Below are 26,019 nucleotides of genomic sequence, written 5' to 3'. Positions count from 1 at the left end.
GATGGTGGAGTCTACTGCATCAACTCCAAGTCAAGGCCAAGCTCGACAACCTGCTCAGCCGAGAGTTTATGGGATATCACAACAAGAAGCAAAAGACTCTCCTGATGTTATCACAGGTATGAATTTTATTTAATGTCAATGGATTCCTTTATGATTTATGAGTAAGATGAGCTTTATGTTATGTTACATGCATGATATTTAGGAACAATCTTTGTATGTAACAAGCCTGTTAAGGTGTTGTTTGATACGGGAGCATTGCATTCTTTCATTTCAGAGGAGTTTGTTGAGTTTGTTGGTTTGTCTTCCTCATGTATGCTCAAACCCTTAACAGTTTTGATGCCCAATGGGAATCAGTTGGAAACCAACAAGAGGTGTCATGTGGAATTGGTTATTGGTGATAGAAATTTGGGAGCAGATCTTATGGTATTGCCTTTAACGGAATTTGATGTGATTCTAGGTATGGATTGGTTGTCTAGTCACTTTGTGACCATAGACTGTAGTAAGAAAGAATTTAAAATTTGTATGCCCGAGGAGAAAGAATTTAAATTCATGGGGAAGAGAGGCATAACTTCTATGATAATCTCTTCTTTGATGGCATACAAATTGTTGAGGAAGGGTAATGAAGGTTTTCTAGCTTATGTTAAGGAGGAGAAGAAAGAAGAGAGGAGATTAGAAGAGATACCTGTTGTGCAAGAGTATCCAGAAGTGTTCGCAGATGATTTACCTGGAATGCCTCCAAGCAGAGAGATTGATTTTACCATTGAACTGGTTAGTGGAGCAAATCCTGTTGCAAAAGCCCCTTATAGGATGGCCATAAAAGAGCTGAAGGAACTGAAAGAACAATTGGAAGAGTTGCTTAATAAAGGATTCATTAGGCCAAGCACTTCTCCTTGGGGTGCTCCTGTGCTCTTTGTGAAGAAAAAGGATAGAAGTTTAAGGCTTTGCATAGACTACAGAGAATTGAACAAGTTGACTATAAAGAATAAATACCCTCTTCCAAGAATTGATGACTTGTTTGATCAGTTGGAGGGTGCCTCTGTGTTTTCCAAGATAGACTTGAGATCAGGATACTATCAGCTCAAGGTCAGAGAAGAGGACATAGCAAAGACAGCTTTCAACACTAGATACTATCAGTTTTATTTTTGAGTCTTTTGTATGAGGCTATATATAGCCCTTATGTTCTATTTTCATGTTAATGAATGAATGATAAAAATTTTTCTGTGTTTGAGTTCTTGTGAGAGATTGGAGTGAAGTCCCTTGGACAGGGAACCTGATCACCCACCAACCTTGGAAGTGTCTGGGTTAGTGGTTCTTTCTTCTCTATCTTCTTTTCCCCTTGTGCCCTCCTTTTACTAGCCGCCGGCCTAAGATCTACCCGAACCCCTAAGCCGCCGGTCACCCTGGTCCTCCCCCACCCGTCAGCTAGGCCCAACCCCCACCACCACCATCCATGGCCAAGCCTCCATGCCGCCGGCCCCTCCCCTTGGTTTCCCTCCATCCCCCTCTTGTTTTCCCTCCATCCCCACTTGCCATTAAGCCTTTCCTAAATTAGCTTTCATATTTTAAGTAACTCTATTAATGAGTAAATTCAAATTTATTTGAATTTGAAATAGTTACCTAAATTATAAATCCTATTTTAGGAAACCTTCCAATTCATAGCCTATTGAATTTGAATTAAATTGGGATGACATCTATCATTCCAAATTTAATTTATTAATTTAAAAAAGCATTGAATGCCTCCTTAATTCCCCCGATCTCCACCCAATTGCCACCGGCCCCATCATGGGCTTCCTAGGGAATTATTTCCTTAAGTCTAGCTTCCCTCTTGGAAATAATTCAAATCTCCTCTTCCTCTCTCTTGGCCGAAACCCACATGCCCCTCCTATTTAATTTCTTTCCAAAAGATAGTCTATCCTATTGGAATTAAATTAAACCCCTCTCCCTCTCTCTTGCCCGCCGCCCCATATTTTAAGTAACTCTATTAATGAGTAAATTCAAATCTATTTGAATTTGAAATAGTTACCTAAATTATAAATAATATTTTAGGAAACCTTCCGATTCAAAGCCTATTTGAACTTGAATTAAATTGGGATGAAATCTTTCATTCCAAATTTAATTTATTAATTTAAAAAAGCATTTAATGCCTCCTTAATTCCCCCAATCACCTCCCTATTGCCGATGGCCCCATCATGGGCTTCCTAGGGAATTATTTCCTTAAGTCTAGCTTCCCTCTTGGAAATAATTCAAATCTCCTCTCCCTCTCTCTTGGCCGAAATCCCTATGCCCCTCCTATTTAACTTCTTTCCAAAAGATAGTCTCTCCTACTGGAATTAAATTAAACCTCTCCATTAATTCCTTTCAATCAAGGGAATTAGTTAAGGAGTTATTTGAATTAAGTTTCCTCCACAAAATCTGAACCAAACTTCTCCTCTCACGCCCCCGCCCTTGGCTGGCGATCCCTTCCTTCTTCTCCACTTCAACTCTTGAGAGGAACTTCGTTATCTATAGTGGAGTCTTCAAGGGAAGCAACAACGAACGTCGTCCACACAACAACCCTTCGAAACAAATGAATGGCCGATCCGGAACTTGATTATGAATTCGCGTACGACGAGCAAGGGAACGTCAACATCCTCCACTCCACCTTCGACTTCAACCAGGAAGTCGATAATTCCATTGAAGCGTACGTGGACCGCATCATCTTCACACTTTCGGAAGCCATTGACGAACAACTTGCCAACGTCCAGTGGCAAATTATTTCCGAACAACAACAATGGTGAACTTCTTCCCCTATTCACTTATCTTCCTATTCCGCTAATCTTGTAGGTGGTGATCAATTCGCAAGGAAGCATGCCTCGCCCTCTGCCACACTTAGTAAACGTATGATTTGAGTGTACTTTCTATGTTGCTTATCTTAATGTTACATTAGGGATTTTTGTTGAATAACTACTAAATTCATATGTTGTTGCAATTCTAAAATATTTTGATGATTCAAGAACTTAGCATGTGATTTGGCATAAGCATAGCTACCCCTCTTATGTTTTCTGTTATCTTTTAGAGGCTAATAGTCTTAATTAGTATTTGTTCTTATCAAAATCTTGCAAGTTCTTATCGCATTCATCTAAAGCATTTTAGTCCTGCATCAAACACCCAATGAGGCATAAGCCTTATTATGAGAATGCAGAGGCGCGTCTCATATTATATATTTTTAAAAGGTGATGAAAAGATAACTTTACATAAATAGAGAAAAGCCAGTGAAAGGACTGGCTAAATAAATACAACTTTTATAAAGTGAATAAAACAGCAAAAATTAAATAAGAAAGCTATAAGATGATGATGACGCGTTGTAAATACTTGAAAGTTCTGAAGGTTCAACTTTTGCATAATTTTTTCCGCAAGCATCTTCTCATTGTAACTGCAAGTCAAAAGAAAGAAAAAGTAAAGACTTATAAATGAATCTTAAAGAACCAGAATGACATAAAATAATAAATAATTAGAAAGTAAAAAAAAAGGAGTTAAACAGTCCCCAATGAAACTGCAAATACAATTCGACTACAATAAATTTAAGGGTAAATATGAATGTATGCAAAGACTTTGCCAGCATCCATGAAGAATTCCATTAATTTGAATTGCAGTAGATCAACAAAAAATACGTAGAAGCAAAACACGTTTCACTAGCATCCAAAAAATGCTTAAGGAACCAGAGAAGAAATATGCTTCCTTGCATGGTACACACAGAATACTATGAAGCATTAAATTGCGAAGCCAGAACAAGCAATCAGGAACCAAGAGTAATCATTGCATACAATTCCCTTCCCCTGTTAAATGGTTTTGAAACTGTCATGGTTGAGAAGCATATCACATTAAAGGTTCAAAAATTTAATGACATTACCGTATATAAACATGATATCTTGGCCAGAACTAGAAAAACATGATTTCAGAAATAGACGACTTCTCACACTTTGGAAGCTAACACTTTAATAATTAAACAAACAATTAAAATAAATAAATAAATAATTCAATGCATGCCAATGATTCCAATACTCCTTATTATCAAGAGCCTAAATGAGATTCTATATCAATATAGTATGTTTGCTTTTGCCTCAGCTTTTAAACTAAAACCTTCTAATGATTCAAAAATACACTAAACAAGAATAAAATGTAATTAGGAAACCCATCTCAAACAATAAAAAGCATGGGAAAAACCATTTAAATAAGAAGTCGAAATAATAAACCTTAAAACAAGTAGATCAAAAGAGGAGGGCTCAGTAAACAACCTTCCATCCATGTGTTCCAGAACTAGCAGTCCAAAACGATCTAAAAATTCAGAATAGGTCCTCCGACTAGGATAGCCAGCAAGGCTTATTCGAATAGCCTCCAAAACACCCTATAAGAAGTAAAAGATAGACAACTGCCTCAGACAAGATCACGTAAATTGATGCTGCAATTTGCTAACAACAAATTTCTAAAGAAGAAAGCTGAGAATTAGACATACATACATAGGTTCAATGAAATTCTTCACCTGATGGCTTATTCACGGTATTAAATAGAACCAAAATCCGTTTCTCATGGTGATTTGAGAAAAAAGTCAAAATAGCCCTAGACTATTCATTAGTGAGATTTTTAAGTCGAAAATCCATGCATCCAATTTAATCTCTTGACTCCTTATATTTGATTAAAAATAATCCCTTGAATCCTCAAATCTGTAAAAAAAGAATCCCTTGATTTCTTAAATCACATACAAAATTATCCAACAAAGGAACTATTTCAAGTCATCCGAGGGACCATTTTAACATTTTTCTTCAATGATTTCAATGGAAAAAATTCGATATTATATTATAATAGTTTACAGAGCATTTTCCCAGGGTCTTCAAGTGATGTTTTGCAACTTCAATAATAATGAAAATTCAAGGTCCTGCAAATACTACATAAGAAATACAAAATGTAAAATGTTTCAAATAATTCAATAAGGTCCTCAAGTTTAAAGGAAGCAATCAAGATAGTTTATGTTAACATCCAAGTTTCCATTTGAAAAAGAGTTAAATCCCAAAATGACTCCAAGACTATTTGTATAAGGCCAATCTTAGAATATCACATTTATTTAATTTAGTCTCTCAGCTATATCATGCAAAACATTCTCTTAGAACTAAACAAGGATCAATTTTGTGCTAAAAAATTTTTACATAAGAGATAATTTTAGATCACTTTTGTATACTCCAGAGAATAAATTGGACAAATATAATTGGTCACAAAAAATGGTTGAGGAACTACTCCGAAATTTAACCTTTCAAAAAACAATGAAACTAGCATGCCAACGAGCAAATACCATTCACAGAATAAGTGATAAAACAAGGTCCAAAGACGATCTCCTCAAAATCCTTCAAATTCATAAATTGCATGAAAAAAAACTAGGTACAAAGAAAACAAAAAATTTATGGATCCTAATGCTTTATCATCCCAAATAAAGGAAGAACGAGAAAGAACTTTGAATGAAATGATGGGTTCATGAAAATTTAATACTAGAGTTTGCTTTTAGTGGAGCAAAATAATCAAAAAAGGATGGAAGGGGAAGAGATAGATACAACACAAGGAACACATAGACTAAGGCTTTATTCAAGAGCTTCAAAAGTTTACTAAAAAAGCTAAAACAAAGTCAGGAATACAAAAAAAACTTTAGACAAGTATGCACAAGTGGACACAGGACAAAAACAACACACTGCACATAACTTGATGGAAGCTTGGAAATGCACTCGTAGTTTTTTTTTTTCTTCCTCAAAGCAAAATATACTAACAAGATAATGATATGAGTACAACAAATACAATTATCAAGAATTGTCAAAGAAAAACAAATATACAACAATAAAAGACAAGAAAACAAAAGGGCAATGGATGAAGAACCCTAGAGATTATAAAATTATTCATTCCAATCATCAATATTGAAGCCTTGCCAATATAGATGAGTGCCAAAAGATTTTCTTCTAATTCAAGCCCCTTCATGTAAAAAGAACATGAAATCTCATATCCACAAGAAGATTGACACTCTGTAAATCAGATAGCGGCCAAAATATTTTAAGAACATTGTGCTCACAAATAGGATGAGGTTGAGGTATTTCAAGAGCATGAGGATTATTTTTAGTGATAATAATATCTAATGATGAAGAGACAAACACCAAGAGGCTAGCAAGGTTAGAAAAATTAGCCACTATAAGAATCAAAACTAATACCAAGTTTTGAGAATAGATCAAAACTGAAATATCATCCACCAGCTAGGTAGGAGGCTGAATCTGAGCTTCAGGAGAAAAGCCTTGTGCTTAATATTTAGAAATCCTCGATTTAGGATGAGTTGTGAAACAATTTGAAAAATTAATGCCCAAATATAAGGTAGGAGCACTATGATGGGAAATTGTTAAATTCAACACTCTACCAATACCCCAGTAATTGGAACCCAATACACACTCCCTTATCAGAATGGGAGGTAATGTCCAATTTCAGGAAAACAGTAGCCAAAGATGGGATGATGTAACATACACCTGGAAATATTTTCAAAATATAAAAGCCAAAAAGAATATAGTGAATAGGTTAAAATAATGCAAATGAAATCGTACAAATGAAATCCAAACATAAGTGATAGGAGGTTCCACAGAGTAATCAAAATTGTGGCACCATTTTAGTATGTGCATCGAGAGCCACTGATATAGTATGTGCATCATGAGAGACTGTATACAAAACCCAATTTGATCAAGTGTGTGTCGCATTAGGATCAATTTAACAATATCCCAAAATTTCGCAATTTTAATGTCATTGTATTCTACTCGTCGAATGGAGCAATTCGACATATAGAACTATAGGTCAAATTGTGAAGCATTGGAAGTTAGGGAATTAAATTACATTTGTTTTTTTTTTTCTAAGTTAAAGAAAAAAAATGAGATTACTATTTAAAAATAAAGTTTACTATAGGATATATATGGTTAGTATATTTAACATTTATAATTTAACAAGGTTCAGTTATTGATTGAGGCATTGTACTGCGAGGAAAATTAGATACTTATAATCATATATGCGGCGTCGAAATTGTAAGGTATATTAGTTGGAGTTTGAATTAATTGTATCAGTTGGATAGGAGATTGTATGAATCAGCAATTAATGATTTCATCTGACTTAGGTGCCCTATACATACAAGCAGAAACAAGTAGGTGTGTTAAAACGGATTTTTAGGTCAAGTTCGGGTCAAAGGTCAAACCCGAAATCAACCCGTCATCATATGATCCAACATGAACCCAATCCTTTTAGGAAAATGGGTCAGGAACCCGAATCCAACCCGATCCAGGTCAACCCGGATTAACCCGCCAACCCATTTTATTTGAAACAAATCGAGACCCACACCAACAATAACAAGAAACAAACCCAAAAATAGGCTATCCAGCAAGACAGAAACCAGTTAAATGGAAAAAAGAATACATATTACAAAGTAACAATAATAATGTAGCATTCAACCAATAGAAACTACCAAGGAAAGATGCCAGAAAGTCCGTTACAAAGTGATAATACCGAAACCCACAACAAAAAATAACAGGAAACCAAAATATGCAAATCAACAAATGATATTCTCCCAGCAAAGTGCAAAAAAAAACAGGAAACTACGCAGGAGGCCAAAAACAAAGAGAGAAATAGACGAGCGTCATGAAGCAACAAGCTCGAGAAGAGAATTAGAAAGAAAAAATGAAGACAAATAAATAGAGAAGTCATAGAACAAACAAGGAACTCATAAGAGAAAGAGAAATTCTGAAATTGATAATGGAAATATGGAAAAACCCTAACCCGAAATGCCTAATAGCCTAAATTCGCTAATACGCGCATTCTAGGATTTCAATAGCGCGGGTTGACGGGTCATTAACAGGTTTTTGGGTCAACCCAAACATGTACCCCGATTATTGAAACGGGTTGGTTTATTTAACAAGAACTCGACCCGAATGACAAATGGGTTGACCCTAGGGCTGCAAATGAACCGAGCGTTAGACGAGCTACTCGTGGCTTGGCTTGATAAGGGCTCGTTTATGTTCGTTTGATAAGGTAAATGAACAAGCTTGAACAACTTTGACAATACTCGATAGGTAAATAAACAAGCTTGACCACCCTGACGTTCGGCTCGTTTATGTTCACGAACAAGATCGTTTAAAGCTCGTGAACATGCTCGTTAAGAAACTCGATTAAAAAGCTCAATTATGTCTTATTTAATTAAAAAATATATTTAACTATTAACAAAACAGATATTTAACCTTTATAACTAAGCTAGTTTATATTATTATTTAACTAATAATATATTTAATATTATTTAACTATTATACCATTATTTAATTAATAAGATATTAAGATATAACTATTATACCGTTATTACTACTCCGACCAACTCACCTCTCTCTCTCTCTCTCTCTCTCTCTCTCTCTCTCTCTCTCTCTCTCTCTCTCTCTCTCTATTTCGCTAGTTTAATAAATTCCCGCCCACAGCCTCTCTCTCTTCTCCGTGGCTTACAGGAAAACAAAAAAAAACGGTAGGGGAGGCTTTAGTCCCACACCGCATGGAGTACAAAAATTTCTCTAAATAAAAACAAATATAACTATAGCTCAGTCGTTATGTAATGGGCGACAGACGGGCAGTCATCCTCTCGTCCTTCGTGTGATTGCAGCCAGCTACCATACTTGAAATAATTAAATTTCTTTTGTTAATTGCGATCAGCTCAGCTGGCTCGTTCATGAGCCGCTCGAGAAGAGGCTCGATGATGTGAAACGTAAATGCCATATACTTGCCTAGGTGGCAAGATTAATTAAAGCCCAAATCAATTTGGGGAGAGAGAATGGAAATCTGAAATTAAGGAGTAATTAAAGCTAATTCAAATTCAAATTTTTAATTTGAATTGTCATTAATTGTGAGGATTAAATGATTGATTGATTTAAATATGAAATTAAATTTCAGATTTAAATTAATGGTTATTGGCTTAATTGGAGGGACGAATTTAAGAAGTAATTAATGCTAATTCAAATTCAAATTTTGAATTTGAATTGTCATTAATTGTGAGCCTCTCCTAATTAAGAAATCTCTTTATTCCAAGGAGGAAGAGAGGGGGAGGTGGGGGTTGGTGGGCGTCGGCCTAAGGGATGGCCGGCGGGTGAATTTCTGGACGGGCCAACAGGGCCGGTGGCAAGGAGAACTTGGGGAGGAAAAGCCCGAGCTTGGTAGAGGATGAGAAATTTGGGAAATCTTGGAATTTCTAACCTCACGCTCTTAAACTTCAAGATCTCAAAGGAGATTGTAGGGATGTCGGAACTCACACAGATATCCACGAAACTCTCCTCAAGAACTCACAAAGAGATCTTGAGAATCTCAGAACTCACAAAGAGATCCGCGAAACTCTCCTCAAGAACTCACAAAGAGATCTTGAGAATCTCGGAACTCACAAAGAGATCCGCGAAACTCTCCTCAAGAACTCACAAAGAGATCTTGGGAAAGTCGGAACTCACAAAGAGATCCTTCTGAACTCACTAAGAGATCAACACGAAAATAAAATTTTCCATTATCAATAATCCATCCTCGAAATACAAGAGAAGGGGCCTCTATATATAGGCCTCAAAAGAAATTAAAAGACACATTCGCCCCTTGGGCTTACATAAAACAAGAGGGTAAAATGGGAAATTGCAAAACTAAATTAAAATACACTTAATAAATGAAAATAAAGTAAAGTGATCTCGGACGTCGATCTTCAGCTCCTCGGATTGGCATGGACGGTTGGATGTCCGCATCACTCGATAAGCTCGAAACTAACCAAACTAGAACACGAACCGACCGAGCTCGAACATGGAAGTTTTAAATGAGCTCAAACTCGAACAACGGTCCAAGAAGCTCGACGAGCTTCAAGCCGAGCTTGAGCTCGATTCAGACAGACAAGCCCAAACTCGAACAGGCCAAAGCTCGGCTCGGCTCAGTAATGTTTGCATCCCTAGTTCACTGAACCCGAAATTTTCCAAATTTGGTCGGGGTCGGTTTCGGGTCAGATCAAGTCTTGACACCCCTAGAAACAATGTATCCAACTTTGTAAGCCCGATAACGGTACGGTAAGATATGTATTTTTAGTACAATATACAAGTTGATTGAGTATTATCGGTATACATGCATTTGAATTAATTATAGGCGATTATGTTTTATACTCTTGCCTGTTGGGATTAATCTGAAATTATGAGTCAATACACCATATTACATAAAACTTTCTGTAATAAGTGATTTTGTTACGTGATGCTACTATCAACAATTCTATCATGTGAGGATTTGTATTATAAGATTTTTACAGTCATACATACTTATATGTTGATACACCTTAATGCATGTTTCTACATCTATGCAAATATCACACAACTTGGAAGGGAAAAAGTAATGATCTGATCAGTCTGAGAATTTTTCATGTCAAGTGGCAGATTGATAGGTGAGTGGGGGCAGTGTGACCCAATAAATGTGACACAATATAGAAAGTGTGACCTCTATATGATATGAAGCCTAAGAACTCTGATATGAAGCCTACAAGCAATAGATGTTGTGCAATCTCAAGAGCCTACGGGCGATACAGGCAATACGACCTCAGGAGCCTACGGGCTATAATTTGAAGCCTACGGGTGCTAGAGGCGGTGCGATCTCAAGAGCCTACGGGCTATGATATGAAGCCTAAGGAATATAGAGGCAATGCGACCTCAGGTGCCTACAGACTGTACACCAAGATCTAACAATGTGTTCATGACAATTTTTAAGGTTGGAAAAAAAATGTTATTTGATGATCTAAAAGATATAAGGATGATTATATATTGCAATGTATTACTCATTGAATTTATTTGGCATGATTGATGATGTTGGCAATATGTGACAAGTGGTGATGATATTGGCATTATGAAACATAGTCGAAATTTGTTTTAGATGAGTATAATTCTTACATGCAACATTATTTTTCCTGTTAAATAATTTCAAACTATGCGTATTTTCTTTTGAATGATTACATGTAGTTCTTACTACCACTTTTTGATACACAAGTATTGTGTTTCATATACTTGAATATGGTACTAGAATTGTATATCTTTCTGAGGAGTTTCATAGCTTACCAGATTTTATTGCTGGCTATTATTACAAGGAAGGGGAGAGATAAGGAGGAAGCTAACTAGACTTGGGTAAATTTTAAAAACTATGTTTGGTTTTATGGTAGTATGAGATAAATCCTGAGCAAAGGTACGTGAACTACTATTACGAAAATGCTTTTAGGTGGTTATTTGTTTTGTAATTATATACAAATGAAGTGTATGAAGAAAATTGAATATTTTCATTTTAAGTGGCATGAAGATGGTTGAAAAGTTGTGTTATGAATGATATGATTTTTTCTATTGCACCCTGCATTCTTTGGAAGGGGCGACGTGGGGTGTGACACTATCTGATGCAGCCTGTTTCTAAAAAAGACTTAAGATGATAATGACAAGTATTGTAAGCCCAATGGAGTAGTCATCCATTAATATATAAATCAGATATGAAGTTCGGACGACCCATAAAAATTTTTCCAATAATAGAGAAGAGTGGTCCAGCAAGTGCAAATATCTCTTCGTAGGAGATGAAGACAGCAGGTTTTCCTAGATAAGATGAGGGTTATTTTGTAGCATTGTTGCTAAATTTTGATAAAAAAAAAAAAAGTGAAAATGTTGGATGGCGTGAAAGCCAACAACATTAAAACCACTAATAATATTAGCAAATGATCATGGAAGCTGTGTAGTAGGATGCAAAGAAATCATCATAAATGACACAAAGGGAGGCTCAAGAAAGTCAAAGACCGCCTAGATAGAAGGCGGCAACCTCACAAGTGAGAGAGTTGGGTTTCAATGAAACGCTTGTGTGCAAGGAGCGGCCAAAGAAACTAGGATAGAGGAAAATCCTCCACCCAGAACCAACTGAAGAAACCAAACACGACAAAGAATGTAAAATAAAGAGCAAAAAACTACAATTGACATAAAACCAGAAGAATGACGGAAAAGAAAGGGCAGGGGAGCCCTATTTGCCAGAGGAACCATAAGCGAATGAGACGTCCAAGCCATGAGGCATCATCAAAGAGAGGCCACATGCAAGTGATGCAACTGACACCAAAATGTGTAATGAGAAGGGAATGCAAGACCTAGTGAGCTCAAGCCAACAATGACAACGAGGTGTGAAACAGCACTTGAGAGCAATAGTTGAGAGAAACTAAGCAAACCCACAATATCCTCCATTGTGAGCCACCAATTATGCCTTCTTTAAAAATATCCAAGTTCACAGACACATGTTAAATGGATTGATGGGATCTTGGTTGTGTCCTCACACTATATTCTCAATTGAGAGCCTTCAATGATGTCTTTATTAAAAACATGCAAGTTCGTAGACGCATTACAAATGAATCTGAGAAATACAAAGAGGACAACAAACTAATAAGTCAGTCATTCATTCTAGCAACTTCGTTTGGCAATATCAAATTCCCACATGTTGTAAAAACCATACTGATGCCAAATAAACGCTTGCAAGGCAGGTTCAACTTCAAGAAAATCGAACACTTAACCTATTATCAAGAAACACAATCTCACATGTATGCATATGTGCTCATATATACACATATATGCAAACAACCATTGCTCAGGTAATTTGTTGTCCAACCAGCTAAACCTCCCCTAAATGTAGGCACGATATTTTTTTAACTAGATGATAAGCAATAGGAATTCTACAGAGGCCTAGAAAAAACATATATCTAGAATAATTATATCACTGTCAAATGGAGGAAATCCCTTCACCAGTTACAACTTACAAGTAGCGGAATAAGTACCAAATCTCGCCTCTTGTAGGGGTAGCAGTATTAGAAGAAACTAGAAGCTTATTTGAAACTCACTCAAAATTTTAAGCTAATTCAAAATCAACTTGGGTGGGTCATTTCAAGTAACCTCACAAGAAAGATTATTGACTCGACAAATATTATAAGCCTATGACTGTTAACTCAAAATTAAATACAAATAAAATCAAATAATATATTATTATATAACTTATAAGTATATATTACATAAAATTATAATTTTAACGCAATAAAAGTTTATGTTTTTTTTTTTTCTTTTAAATTTCTATAATATTATATCATATGAAAAATCAATGACAATCATGATTGAATAATAAATATGCTTTATTCATCATTTTCAGATTTCAGTTTGTGTGGAAAATGGCATGCTAGTTCATGCTAATAATTTCAAGCCAATTAGAACTATTTCGCACTCTGAATAAATCCACTTTGAGTGGAGTCAGCTACACTCACATTACTTTGAATGGAATCAGCTTCACTCAAAATACAATTCAAGATCGATTTGAGATTGAGCTGAGAATAACTCAACAATTTCAAGTTCCAATTAAAACCAACACAATCAAAATACTATTCTCATAGAAATATATTTATGTACATTTTTCCTGTAAGAACATTCAAGAACCAATTTAAAGAAAGATTCACCTTAACGAAGTAACAATTTGAGAAAAATTTTACATAGATTTGAACATATAATCAACTGCAAATTAACAGAACAAAAGTTTGAGAAGTTGAAATTATATGGTAAAACATATAATAAGTCAAGTAACTCGTACAGAAAGACAGCAACTCTAACTGAAATATGAGAGCCGTACAACAGGCAGAAAGCAAAACAAAAAAAAATGACATTCTTCCTGTCCTCCATAAGAAGAAACGCCAGTGTTAGCAAAATATACATATCAAATTAAAGATAAAAATGTCAAAAAGATTTATTACACGAAAAAGATGCTGATATGCTAAAATAGAATTTGCTTATATGTAAAGTAGAAACGGTGAAGGACAAAAAAACAAAAATCTTGGACAGAAATTTTTTTCTGGTCAAAAGATGCATGCTTACTCCGCAACGCAACTGATGTAAGACACTCAGATTCTCAAACTTTTGAGGACAATTCAATGAGTTTGGCTTCACACAGCGAACATAATGAGGTTCAGTAGAGTTAAGCGTTTCCATGAGGGCTTGCAGTTGTTGCTTTCAAGAGTAAAAAGAGAAGAAAATTAGTTACCTTGGCTATACAAAAAAAAACAAATAGAAAAAAAATACATTAAAATGTTAAGAGAACAAATGAAGAAAGGTAAAAGCAACAAAAATTAATAGAAATAAATGATATAAAATAATGTTAAATATATTAAATACCCTGCATTCTCAACTTGATTTCAATCCAAGCCAAGCCTATTCCCATCCCTACCCAAGCCAGGATTGGGATGATATCAACGAAAGTTACAAACAATAAAGTCATGGTTAAAAAAAATATGAATCATTGCTTATAAGAGAAAGCGGTATGGCAATTTAACATGCACGAGCCTGGAACAAAGCAAATTAATGACCAGATATCAGAGGGCTTTCTTAATATATATATACACACACACATACCAACTTACATGAAATACAATAGAAATCTGTTTGGGACGTCCAAAAGATGATATAGCGACAAAGAGAAAAATCATGCTTCGTGATGCAAATTTTGTAGCTAAGGTTCACCTGTCAATAGCATAATGTCCCTGTCCGGAACATATTTACTGGATTTTACTAGATCCAAATTTCGCATGGAAAAAAATATACTAGGTAATCAAAATCTAGCTAGCATACCAAAATTGTTAAGTAAACTTTTATTTTCAAAGGAGATATAATTGACTGCCAACTTTTCATATACTACATCACAAAAATCCTTTCCAATCTGAGGAAATCTAGAACTATCAGAAAATCTAAACATACGCCTCCGATGGATGGAAGAATCAAATTTATTCCTCCAGCAAGATGAATTTAATATAGAGACAACATTCCAAATCCACTTCAATCTTCAAGAATTTCTGCTATTTTACATGGAATTACTTCCCCACCTACTATAAGGATATGGATAATGAGATCCTTCTTGATCTTTTCCGAGATAGACCACCCCTTCATGCTCCCTAACCAAGCAAAGCAACTCCCCTATTGAGAAATTAGAGGAGGACAAGATAGTACAGATCATGTTTTCTCAAGGATGGTACCACCACACTTGATTCTTCTCACGCTATGATTCATCAGAGTAATTCATTCATAACCTCTTGCGCCATCTAGCTAGATCATACTTAATAAACTTCTTCAAAGAACTCAGATCAACATGGCATTGGCATGCCGAACATCACTACAATTAACTGATGTAGAACATGGGTTAATCAAGAGAATGGAGGTCCAATTACAAGATCCAAGGCTAGGAGGGCTACACTAGAACAAGGACATAAGAATTAGAATATGTTTTATTAGTCTTTATGACTTTATGTGAATGTACTGTCTCATATGTTGAAATGTCTGTGTAAGTGTTTTTGCACTTATATGTTGTGTTAGCCATTTTAATTCACCTGATAAAATGGCCAAGTGGAGTGGAGTGGCCAACCGATGCATGGGGAGAACGGCCAACCAAGTGTACAAAGGACGGAGTTGCGGCGGGTATAAAATGGTTAAAAAAGGTTTCCCCCCCCCCCCCCCCTTCTTCCCTCACTTTTTAAAATTTTAAAATTGACCTCTTAAGTATGTTGTATAAAACACTTTAATCTCAATGGAATGAAGAAGCTATTAAAGTTTTGCTTCTGAAATTGAAGAAAAATTCCTTTGGTTGGAGTTTGGTGACCGACCAATCTAGAAAGCATTTGGTGATCCTCCCTAGGATTACCACCTTGGTGAGTAATAGAGTTTTATCTATGTTTTAATTTTAGCATTTTTCTTTTGTAATATGTTTTATCCATCATCCCACACTCCAAAAGAATTCAAACCCTAATTTTCCTAGTAATTTAGCCCATCCATTTAGAGCTTTCGTGAGAATCTGCAAACTAGGACATAATAGACTTGGTTGTAGGTTTGCCTTCAATTGGCTGACCTAAACTATTCCAAAAATCACCAAAAACTCAAGATCCATAGTAGACACTCCAAACTTCAATTTCCACACATTTTTTAGCATTCTTGTTCACAAATATGAAAAGTTCTAGAAGCCCTAAGTCCAATTCAACCTATAACTTGAAAGAAAAATTCTCAAACCAATCTTCAAAAAAATCAAGGAAAAATATCAGAACTCCATCAAAATTCATCAAATTCTTCATATCCTAACTAGACATCTTCCCCTTCAATTTGGTTTTTATTTCATACCATTTGGACTTTTCAAGAAGAAGTTATTCTAGGTAAAACACTAAAACCTAGGGCTCCAGATCCTAGCAAGTTGCAAGAATTGGATTGGCCGACCAATAACACATTCCCAACCCTAATTCCACTCAAAATGAAATTCCACCAAAAATATCCTTACTATCCAGAGCATCATAGGAGAGCCCCCATCCATGAATTTGATCACAGCAATGATCTAAAGCCCAAAACCAACACCATCGTTAACGCTAACTTGATTTACTATAAATTTAAGATTTAAAATGGATTCAACCACAAACAAGCTTATGCATTAAAATAAACAATGTAATAAAAAATCTAATTCATTTTTCATATAACAATTGGAAGAAGCATAGGCGCTACATGTAATTGAGCTGTGAAGAGCTTTGGGAAAAGTGCACCAAGCATATGTCTCTATAATGGATCCTCAATTCATAATACTATGGTAGCATTTGAACCCGTAACTAAACCTTTATTTCCTGTCCCTTTGGTGCAGATGCCAACATCATAATATTTATCATCTATTTTTTATAGATGAACTTCAAATTAAAGTTTAGAGCTTTTAATAAATTTTCATCACCAACATACAATTGATAAAAATAACATAAATTTGAAAAGTGTTTCTACTAATTCAAAAACGACTATGCTCCATATTTTACAGAAAAACTCGGTGCACTTTCTTGGGGTATTTCCATAAGAAAACAGAGAATATAAAGCATCAAATCACTAGTTACATGGTTATTCACCATTTCAACTAATATGGGTTGGAGAAAATCCAGACATCAGAACTGCATTTATGGTATGCACTCAAGCTAAAAATCTCTTAAACAAATCCATCAAAGAATGCAAACATCAAATAAATTAACCACAATAATAAACTTTAAAGGAACACACCTTAAATCTTGAAGCGACAGAAGAAAATTTATATGATGATCTTGAAGTCTCCTCAGGAAATGAATCAAAAAGCCCAGAAATAAAACGACATTTGGAGGAAGAAATCAAACTACGATGTTCTACAATAACATAATCACGATTTTTTTCTAAAAATGTTTCTGTTTGGTATGTAACCTGTGAAGTCAATAAACAAAGTTAATGTCATGCAAAATACTATCGTAACATACGGATATCTTGGTGGCAAGGATACAATTGAATGATTTGACATACCTTTCCAGCATAATGGGAAACCGTAAAATCTGTTTCTGAAAATTTTGGTTTTTCCAATCTTGAATGATTACGGAAGTTTTGAAAAAGCTTTGTTGAAAACGTTTCATGGGTTGATTTAGGAAACATACTGAGAAACAGAAATGTAAGTAAATTATTGATTCAAATAACGCCTTCATTTTTAAACCTTGAACTTCATGATAGAGAATAGTATGTTTACCATGCTTCGTCCAAAAGGGAGATTATGCCGAATGGCTTCTGTGGGAAAATAAATAAACAAGTATGAGAAGTGCAAAGCCATACAACTTATCTCTTAAAAAACCCAAAAGAGAGATTATGCAAGATAAACATATTCCTGAAATTAAATATGAAGCCTAAAAAGAAATTCATAAAAAGGAAAACTTCATACATACGCTCAGATAGAGACAACTTAAAAAATTAACATCTTCCTATATGAATTCATCAAACCTCTACCAAACTATCAAAAATTGCAAGAAAGCCATCCATTTTTTGCTTTCATCAAGTTCTCAAATATTTATCATAGTAAATTTTTTGAGATGGGGATAGTTTTGAAAACATGTTAGAATTCGATGGCATTTATGCAAGTCTCCCTTCATAAAAATAATCATTAACTTTCAACATATTAACTTAGAAAGAAACAAGAATTTTGATATAACTATATTTCTATGAAAAAAAGGCACATTGCTGCAACAAAATGCTAGGTCTAATCATATCAAGACTAAGTACGAACCACGTGGATTGTCCATCTACCAGCTTAAAATAGAAATTTAATGAGGTAGCGCGTCCTAACATATGATGGCATGGCCATAATAGACGAAACAGTTTCTAAACCAAGTTAACTCTAGATGCCAAGTGAGGATTTTACTCCAATATACCAATGGCATGATCACCTGAGGTGGAACACTAATTCGCTTTATTGGCAAATGACTAATCTTATCAGACATGCTGAGCAATTCAAATACAAAAAGCATAGCCAATAGTACTTCAAAGGTATTGGCAAGGACAAATGATAGCACAAAGATATAGTGTTCAATATCGTATCAGCTTTGCACGCATATTCAAAGCGTGTGCACCACTTCTCTCTTCACTTAAACTTTAACTATAGCTCACATGCCATACTGATCACACGTGCACTACAATCCTCAAAATTTTCTATCAGCTTGCGGCTATTTGCTCCATGGTTGCCAAACACGAACTGCTAGATGTGCATAGAAGGAAAAACACAAATTTTAGTCAATCTAAATGACTTTAAGCAAAATAATTGAAGTATAAAAAAAGGATAGTTCGATAATAAATTCCGAAGTGGCATTGTTGAAATTTCCGTGATAAGAGGTGCGCCTCAAATCCAGCACAAAGAAATTTTGAAGAAAAAAAAATTTGGAAAAAAAAAACTCCAGCCTCAAAAACAGCTGTTTAGGTGACCTAAAATTTTAATTTATAAATTTAGATATAAAATAAATCATATTTTGTTGCTCTTCTATACCTGAATCTAAAACAAACAAGACCTTCTCAACTCCTAGCCCCATATCACACTCGCAACCAACACCACTGGCCCTTATAGCGCAACAGAGGATAGGTTGAAGAGAAAGCAAAATGATTTTAATGATAAGACTGAGGGTGATTTTTGAATTCATAAATTATAATCCAAGTGGCTTAGACTATTTGTTTTGAATTGGGATTGGGAGATGCATATTTTTATGATCTTACTTTGACTTACTAGAATCTTACTTTGATGTTGGTATATTACCTATTATTTCATATTTTTTATTAATTTAATTATTTAATTCTAAGAAAAATAACTCAAAACGCCTCAAGGCCTCACCTCATGAATATAAAATGACTCAATATCCTATTGCACAAATTAAAACATTAAGTTATTAAATAGAACATGTATCCAAACAAATGAGTGTGGATGTATAGATGATCCTAATGCATTTTCTTTTCTTTTTTTAAATCTTCCCAAAAACACGAAAACATTATTACACAAACCTGCTCATTTGCATTTAATAGATTTTAAAAACATCATAACCAGGCTTGTTGCATGCAAAAGATAGTTTTACTCAGCTAAAATGATAAAACTGAAACCCAAAACAAAAGCAAGAGGAAGAAAACGGAATAAATATCAACTACAAAAATAAGTTTGTCAAAGCTCCATTCAAGATAAATGATGGGAATTGATTGCAAACGGATATTTCAAAAGCTTTCAAACCTTAAAATAAAAGATATTAAATTAGCTTTAGCGATTAAAACCTTCTCAATTAAATTCACAACATCATGATTATCGATGAATTCAATATAGCTCCAATTGATTTCCTCATTTTTGTATTCCTCCTGCTCCATCTTAAAGACATGCTGAAAAAAACAAACTAGGTCAGCGCTTGCAAACGGAAAAAATAAAACCTTAAATGCTCATGTGTCAGACAATGTCAATATACCTCATTGAAATGCTGTTGAAGCTTTTCGTTAGCAAAGTTAATGCAGAACTGCTCAAAGCTACAAAAAGAAATTAACTAAAGATAATTACAAGCAGATATTAGCCAAAAAACTATAGCTTATAACTTCTAAAAAACCACTAAGAAGGTTCAAAGATAAAAAAGCATGGAATTGAGAATGGAAGAGTGAAATATCAATCCTAGACATAGCCTTTATTTGACTTAAAACCATGTGATGTGCAAGTTGCAGTAAAAACTCAAAAGAACTAAACCGTGACTACTTGAAGCCAATGTTCAGACCTAACAATAAGCAGGAAATAAAGATTTGTGGCTTTTTGTGTTCGGCAACACCGGATAGCACGACCCTATTCTAAACTTATCTAAGCAATGGAATCTAGTAGCCCAGCCTACTTATCCATGCCTTCATTATGTAAGCTCACTAGCAATGACAATCTTTCTAAAGCCAGCCAACATGGCATTTAGTGCCACGGAGTAACATTTGGGTAATCAAGGAAGGTAAGGTAAACCTGCACCTACCTGTAAAGTAATGCGGCAACTCTACAATTTCAATTACTCTACTTCAGGTTAATACACCGCACATGAAATTGGTGTGAAAGGTAAAACAAAAGCCACTAACACGAGAAGAGAAGAGAGTAATCCACAACCACAAAATTAGGTTTCTAGACAGCAAGAGTCAGAATAATGTGCACCCACCTTCGATTTCAGGAATAACACAGTTTTTAAAGATGTAACCCGCTGACAAAATGGCACGCATAAATATAGAGGATAACAAGAAGATTTTCAAAGTTTAATATGGTGCATGGGATTGGCCAGAGCAGTGCTTGCATATAGTAGAAAATGCAAACGATTCATTCTCCGTTGAATTATCTTTCTTACTTCCACCTCCGTGCTCACTGGATTAACATACATGTACAATATAGTGCACATTGAGTGTGTGGGTGCATGACAAATAAATTGCAAAAGAAATGTGAGATTTTCATTCTGATATGCCAGGGGGGGGGGCCACCTCACCTTGTGGGGTCCAAGGGAGCTATAATTTATTATGTAAAGAGGAGGAATAAAAGAGAAACAGTTTAGGAAGGTTTATAAATAAGGGGAAACTGTTTAGGAAGGTTTCCAATTATGTTTATTATATGTTAGGAAGGATTTAATTAGGGAGATTTCAATTATGTTTATTATATGTTATGAAGGATTTAATTAGGAAGTTTTCAATTCTGTTTATTATATGTTATGAAGGATTTAATTAGAGAGTTTTTAATTAGGAAGCTTCCAATTATGTTTCTTATGTGTTATGAAAATTTAACAAGAAGTTAGTCTAGGGTTTGAGCTTAAGTTTATTCTAGGGTTTGTTGTGAATTTCCTAGTGTCATCTAGGATTTGTGGGAGAGCCGGTCTACCTCTCGAATAGTAGATCAATTGTATCTTGCATTATTTTTTAAGAAAAAAACATAAAAAACAGCCATTATCTCTATGTTCCTACATTTTTTTTTCTCTTTCACTTATTGTTTTTGTATTCACTTTCAACCAAATTGGTATCAAAGCAATATTTTTAGAGAGATGGCAGCAAAGAAGATGGATGTGTTGAAAGGAAAAATGGAGCAAATCAAATCCGGGATAGAGGAGATATTATCAACCATCGAAGGATGGTTTTCAACCATGGAAAATCAAATGGAGGGCCGATTTAGAGGGTCGGAGGAGATACTAAAGAAGCTCTGCTCATTGAAATCCAATCCAAAACTCCACCGGCAGTTCCGATTGCTAACTCCCATCATGATTTGACCAAGATTCCCTTGGCCAAATATAAAAAGAAAGAGCTTCTTTCATCAAGAGATCAGACGAGAAGACTTTTATGAAAAGAGCTTCTTTCATCAAGAGCCACCTCCTAGGGCTTCGATAAGGGGCGGAATAGGATTTTCGGATGGGGGATAGCAAGAAGGAAGTTTTATGGAGGAGGTGGCACAGTGACCGACCACTATGGGAGGTCGTTTGGACAAGGGGAGTGGACAATTGGAGAAGGAGGTGGACAAGCCGAGCCATGGGGATCAAATCATGGGAGGCGAATGGAAGAAATGTAGAATTCTCACCCTCGATACACGAGGAAAATATGGAAGCATCACGACAACCACTACACTGAAGGAGGAGGAAGCTATTGGGGCGGTGGTTATCCTAGGGTGAGAAAGTCGAAGATGCGAATGATTGAGGAGAAGAAGAGTGAGAGTTCAATAAGTGAACCACAAGCTGCTTTTGAGGATAAACTGATCGAAAAGGAGAAATATGTGAATAAAATGGGCAAAGAAATAAACTTACAAAGCCAAGCTGATGGTTCTAATAAAAACCTAAGTCCAGTGCAAAGTGATTCTGCCGAGACATCGACATCCCAAGAACCTGTGTTTTCATAATCCAAAAAAGAAGATTTGAAAGACATAGAAACCATGCCAACATCTGAGAATGAAAGAAAACCAGTGAAAACACCTTTGGTTTCTACTAGGGTGGGTATTTCTGAAGAAAGAAATGTCGGAGTTTTTACATAGTAAAATTTCCTTCTGTCATTTATAATCTGTTGCACTCTTTGTAAGAGATTCATACCAAGGTACAACTTTAAATTTAAATGAAAAATAATATGATCATGTAAACGATGGATCTTTGACACAATCATCTTAACATATAAAAGTGACATTGTGGCAATGTTTAATCGTATTATAAGTCACCAATTCTAAGCAAAAAAAGTCACCAATTCTAAGAAAAAAGAATATAAAAGACCCAGTAAACTGAATTCAAAGTTTCAAACATGGCATTATAATAATAAAGGAACAAAATGCAATGGTAGTTTTTTACTTTCAAATTTTATCCAAACAATGTACAACAGTCATTTCCCAAACCAACTGCCAAAAACATGATGGTTTCCTTTGCTGATTCAACCATGCATGCAAACAAAAAACAAACAAATGCAAAAGTACACAAACGAGTGTGAAAAAAAACAACAGTTAGACAAAAAAAATCATAAGCAACCTGTTGTTTTTAAAGCATTCAAAACCATATATGTCAAGGACTCCAATCTGCATTTTTGAATTCAGATCTTGCCCAACTGATTTGTTAATATTATCAACAAGCCTACAAAATATCAATTCAAAATAACATTGTGAGCATCCCATCACAACATTATTAAAATGGCAAAAACAATGAAGCTCAGACATGCCAGTCAAATATCTGGGCGTATAAAGTCTTTGCTAGAACGTCACGGCCAGCTGCAGCAGCAGAACAGTCAAGTGCTTTAACAATATTTCCCTCATGAGTTTGAATTGAGCGGGTGCATAGTGTTTTATGTAGAAGCTCAGCATCACACCTGAACAAAAAGATATAAAAAATGAAAACTGCATTCTGTTACAAAAGTACAACGAGAAATGATAAAAGATTCCATGACAATAGAGCAAGAGGAAACTTATGTTCTTCATTAATATTTGACTTATGAGGACACAACTCTTAAATTTTTAAATGATAGAAGCTTGCAAGATAGGATAGAGCACAGAATGAATGATGTTTAATCACTACCTAATTCTAATTAAACAATAAACAATATTCCAGCAGAGCATGTACAAGACTAAAAATAGCCAAGAGTAACTCAATTACCACACAGCTGTTTTATGTCAAGCTATTTCCATCAGCATCTCAATCTCAATTTCCTCTCCCTCCCATAGAACGCCCTTTCCATTTTATGACCTTTTCCAGAATCCACCCTTTTAGCTCTGATATTATGTACTTCGTTTATTTATATTTTGTTGTTTACTGTTAAAAAATGTAATTAAGAATTTATCTTACATAATCTGAAAATAATAAAGAACACAATTAAGGATTTGACTGATGTAAAAGGAAAATCATAACATCAAAAATTTGAATTATTTCCACCTTGATTGCTCAAAAGGGAAGAAGGATGAATACATTAGGCTTTTCATGAAAAACATTCATCACCTTTATATCAAGACTCCTTCCTTTACTCTCCCTACTAGACACGACAACCATGCAACATCCATCTTACCTTCCACTTCGACATCGCGCCAAGATCTGACTCGTCATTGCAACTCACTCATCACTCCCTCGATCAACAAGTTCCATCACCCTAGACTCACAACTGGCTCCAACAATTGTAGATTTGTTGATTAAGCATTCTTGATCCATTGATCTCCTGCCTTCGTCAATATCCAAACATCTTTCGTCGTCCACCAAATTTCTACAATCATAGATCCATTGATCAACCTTTGCAGTGTAATTTATCGATCTACTGTGGCTTGGCTGGGTTGACAATTTTCTACAGTTGTGGATCACCAATATACATTGGTGACCTTAACTATGATACCCCTAATTAAGAATACTACAAAGCCTTTTTTATCCATATAACCAAATACAGATAGCCACAAAAAGGCATAACTCCTCGTATGAATCACCTTCGATTCAAAGACAGCCATTTCAAGTTCTAATGGTGAATTTGAGAGCAACCAACTTCTCATCATTAGCTAAAATTGAATGCCCACAACAATCTTCAATCGTCCCAATAAATATTAATGCATATCTGCCAAAAGAAAGAAAAATAAGCACCCCACCAGACCAACAACAACCACGAAGAAAGATCATTCGGCATTTTTAGTCTTGCAATCAAAAGATATTGGGATGTAGCTACAATAACTCACTCAAGTTATAAAAAAAGATTGAAACTAATTAATTTTGATATATTCCTAAACAACGGGAGCTCTCAATTACTCAAGACTATAATCCTCTTAAAGAGTTCTTGGGATAAAACTGATCGATTTGAGGCGCATTATTGGAAGTGTTCAATAAATGAACTAAATAGACAAATTATTGAGAGGAAATAAGATTGTAGATTTATGATGGGATTCAACAAGGATCGTGATGAATAGTTTAGAAGGATTTTGGGAATAAAGTCGATGGATTGAAAGACACTGAAAAATAATAATGGGATCATAACTTTTCTTATCCACCAATGAAGAATTTATCCAAGTTGTCCACACTCCCAATAGCCACTAAACTTAAAAAATACACCACAAAAGTAACGACCATTTTATGATCACCATCACAAATTAGGTCACACTAAGGACTCAAGCTAGAACATCCATGATAAACCTCATGATTGAAAACCGAAAAAAAATCTCCGAAGAAAGCCGTGTAAAACTCGTTACTACCAGCGAGAACTATATTCCTTCAAGATCTACCCTATTCAACAAACAACAACTAGACCTATTTAATAAAATGTTTATTCAAACAAAAAAATCACTCAACCCTACCTAAATCGAGATAAGAACAATTATGTTGACTCAAGCAAGGTCAGCTAAAAAATACATATTGTAGATTTTTGTGCCTCAAATCATATGACGAATTATAACTCAATTCTAGAATATTTAAAATCAAGTAACAAGAGATTTCTTATTAGAATCTTTAATAGTTCATCATCCAAAGTTAGTAAATTGTGTTTGTTTGCATTTAAAATAAATTAAATCTCAATCAATCTTTTACTAGTGTTAAATCATGATTGCAACCTCGATTAGGACATCCATCTTTTGATATCCTAAAACATATATATCTAAATCTTTTTCAGAAATTAGAAAATGAACATTTTCATTGTGAAACTTGTGAGTTAGCCAAACATATAAGAGCTTATTTTCCAAATAAAAAATAAGAGATGTGATACTCTTTTCTATCTTATCCATAGTGATATATGGGGACCCTCACAAATCCTCAATATCTCTAGGTCACGTTGGTTTGTATCGTTCATTGATGATTGCACTCGAGTCAATAAATCCAAAGTTAGCAACATTTTTCCCATTTTCACACCATGATCCAGAATCAATTCGAGATAAAAATAAGGAAATTTCGCTCCGACAATGCTAAATACTATTTCAATCAAACCCTATCCTCCTACTTTCAAAGTGAAGGTATCATCCATGAATCCTCCTACATTCACACCCCACAACAAAATGGGATTGCGGAAAGGAAAAATGGTCACATTCTAGCCTCCACGCGAGCTTTCCTATTCCATCCCAATATACTCAATTCCTATTGGGGGGAAGCCCTTCTAACTGTCACTTACCTCATAAACTAACTACCTTCCACAGCCCTGAGACTAAAAACCCCAATGGATATTC

At 35.0% G+C, this 26,019-nt stretch overlaps 1 protein-coding gene across 1 annotated transcript in view; it reads right to left on the bottom strand.

The window, feature by feature from the left end:
- Nucleotides 1-26,019, bottom strand: part of LOC110095675 (protein OPAQUE1) — a gene marked incomplete in the record, with an annotated part of 123,054 nt that overhangs the window by 74,392 nt on the left and 22,643 nt on the right. Inside the window, 10 exon segments of the mRNA XM_028700385.1 lie at nucleotides 3,352-3,412; nucleotides 4,275-4,384; nucleotides 13,941-14,072; nucleotides 17,127-17,300; nucleotides 17,397-17,523; nucleotides 17,614-17,651; nucleotides 19,665-19,766; nucleotides 19,850-19,907; nucleotides 22,877-22,978; nucleotides 23,064-23,210. Of these exon segments, the coding sequence (XP_028556218.1) occupies nucleotides 3,352-3,412; nucleotides 4,275-4,384; nucleotides 13,941-14,072; nucleotides 17,127-17,300; nucleotides 17,397-17,523; nucleotides 17,614-17,651; nucleotides 19,665-19,766; nucleotides 19,850-19,907; nucleotides 22,877-22,978; nucleotides 23,064-23,210 (1,051 nt within the window).

The sequence above is a fragment of the Dendrobium catenatum genome, unplaced genomic scaffold (assembly GCF_001605985.2).
Source record: "Dendrobium catenatum unplaced genomic scaffold, ASM160598v2 fragScaff_scaffold_1504, whole genome shotgun sequence".
Taxonomy (NCBI): Eukaryota; Viridiplantae; Streptophyta; class Magnoliopsida; order Asparagales; family Orchidaceae; genus Dendrobium; species Dendrobium catenatum.
Note: the sequence above shows the minus strand (reverse complement) of the source record. Positions and strands in the feature narration are given on the sequence as shown.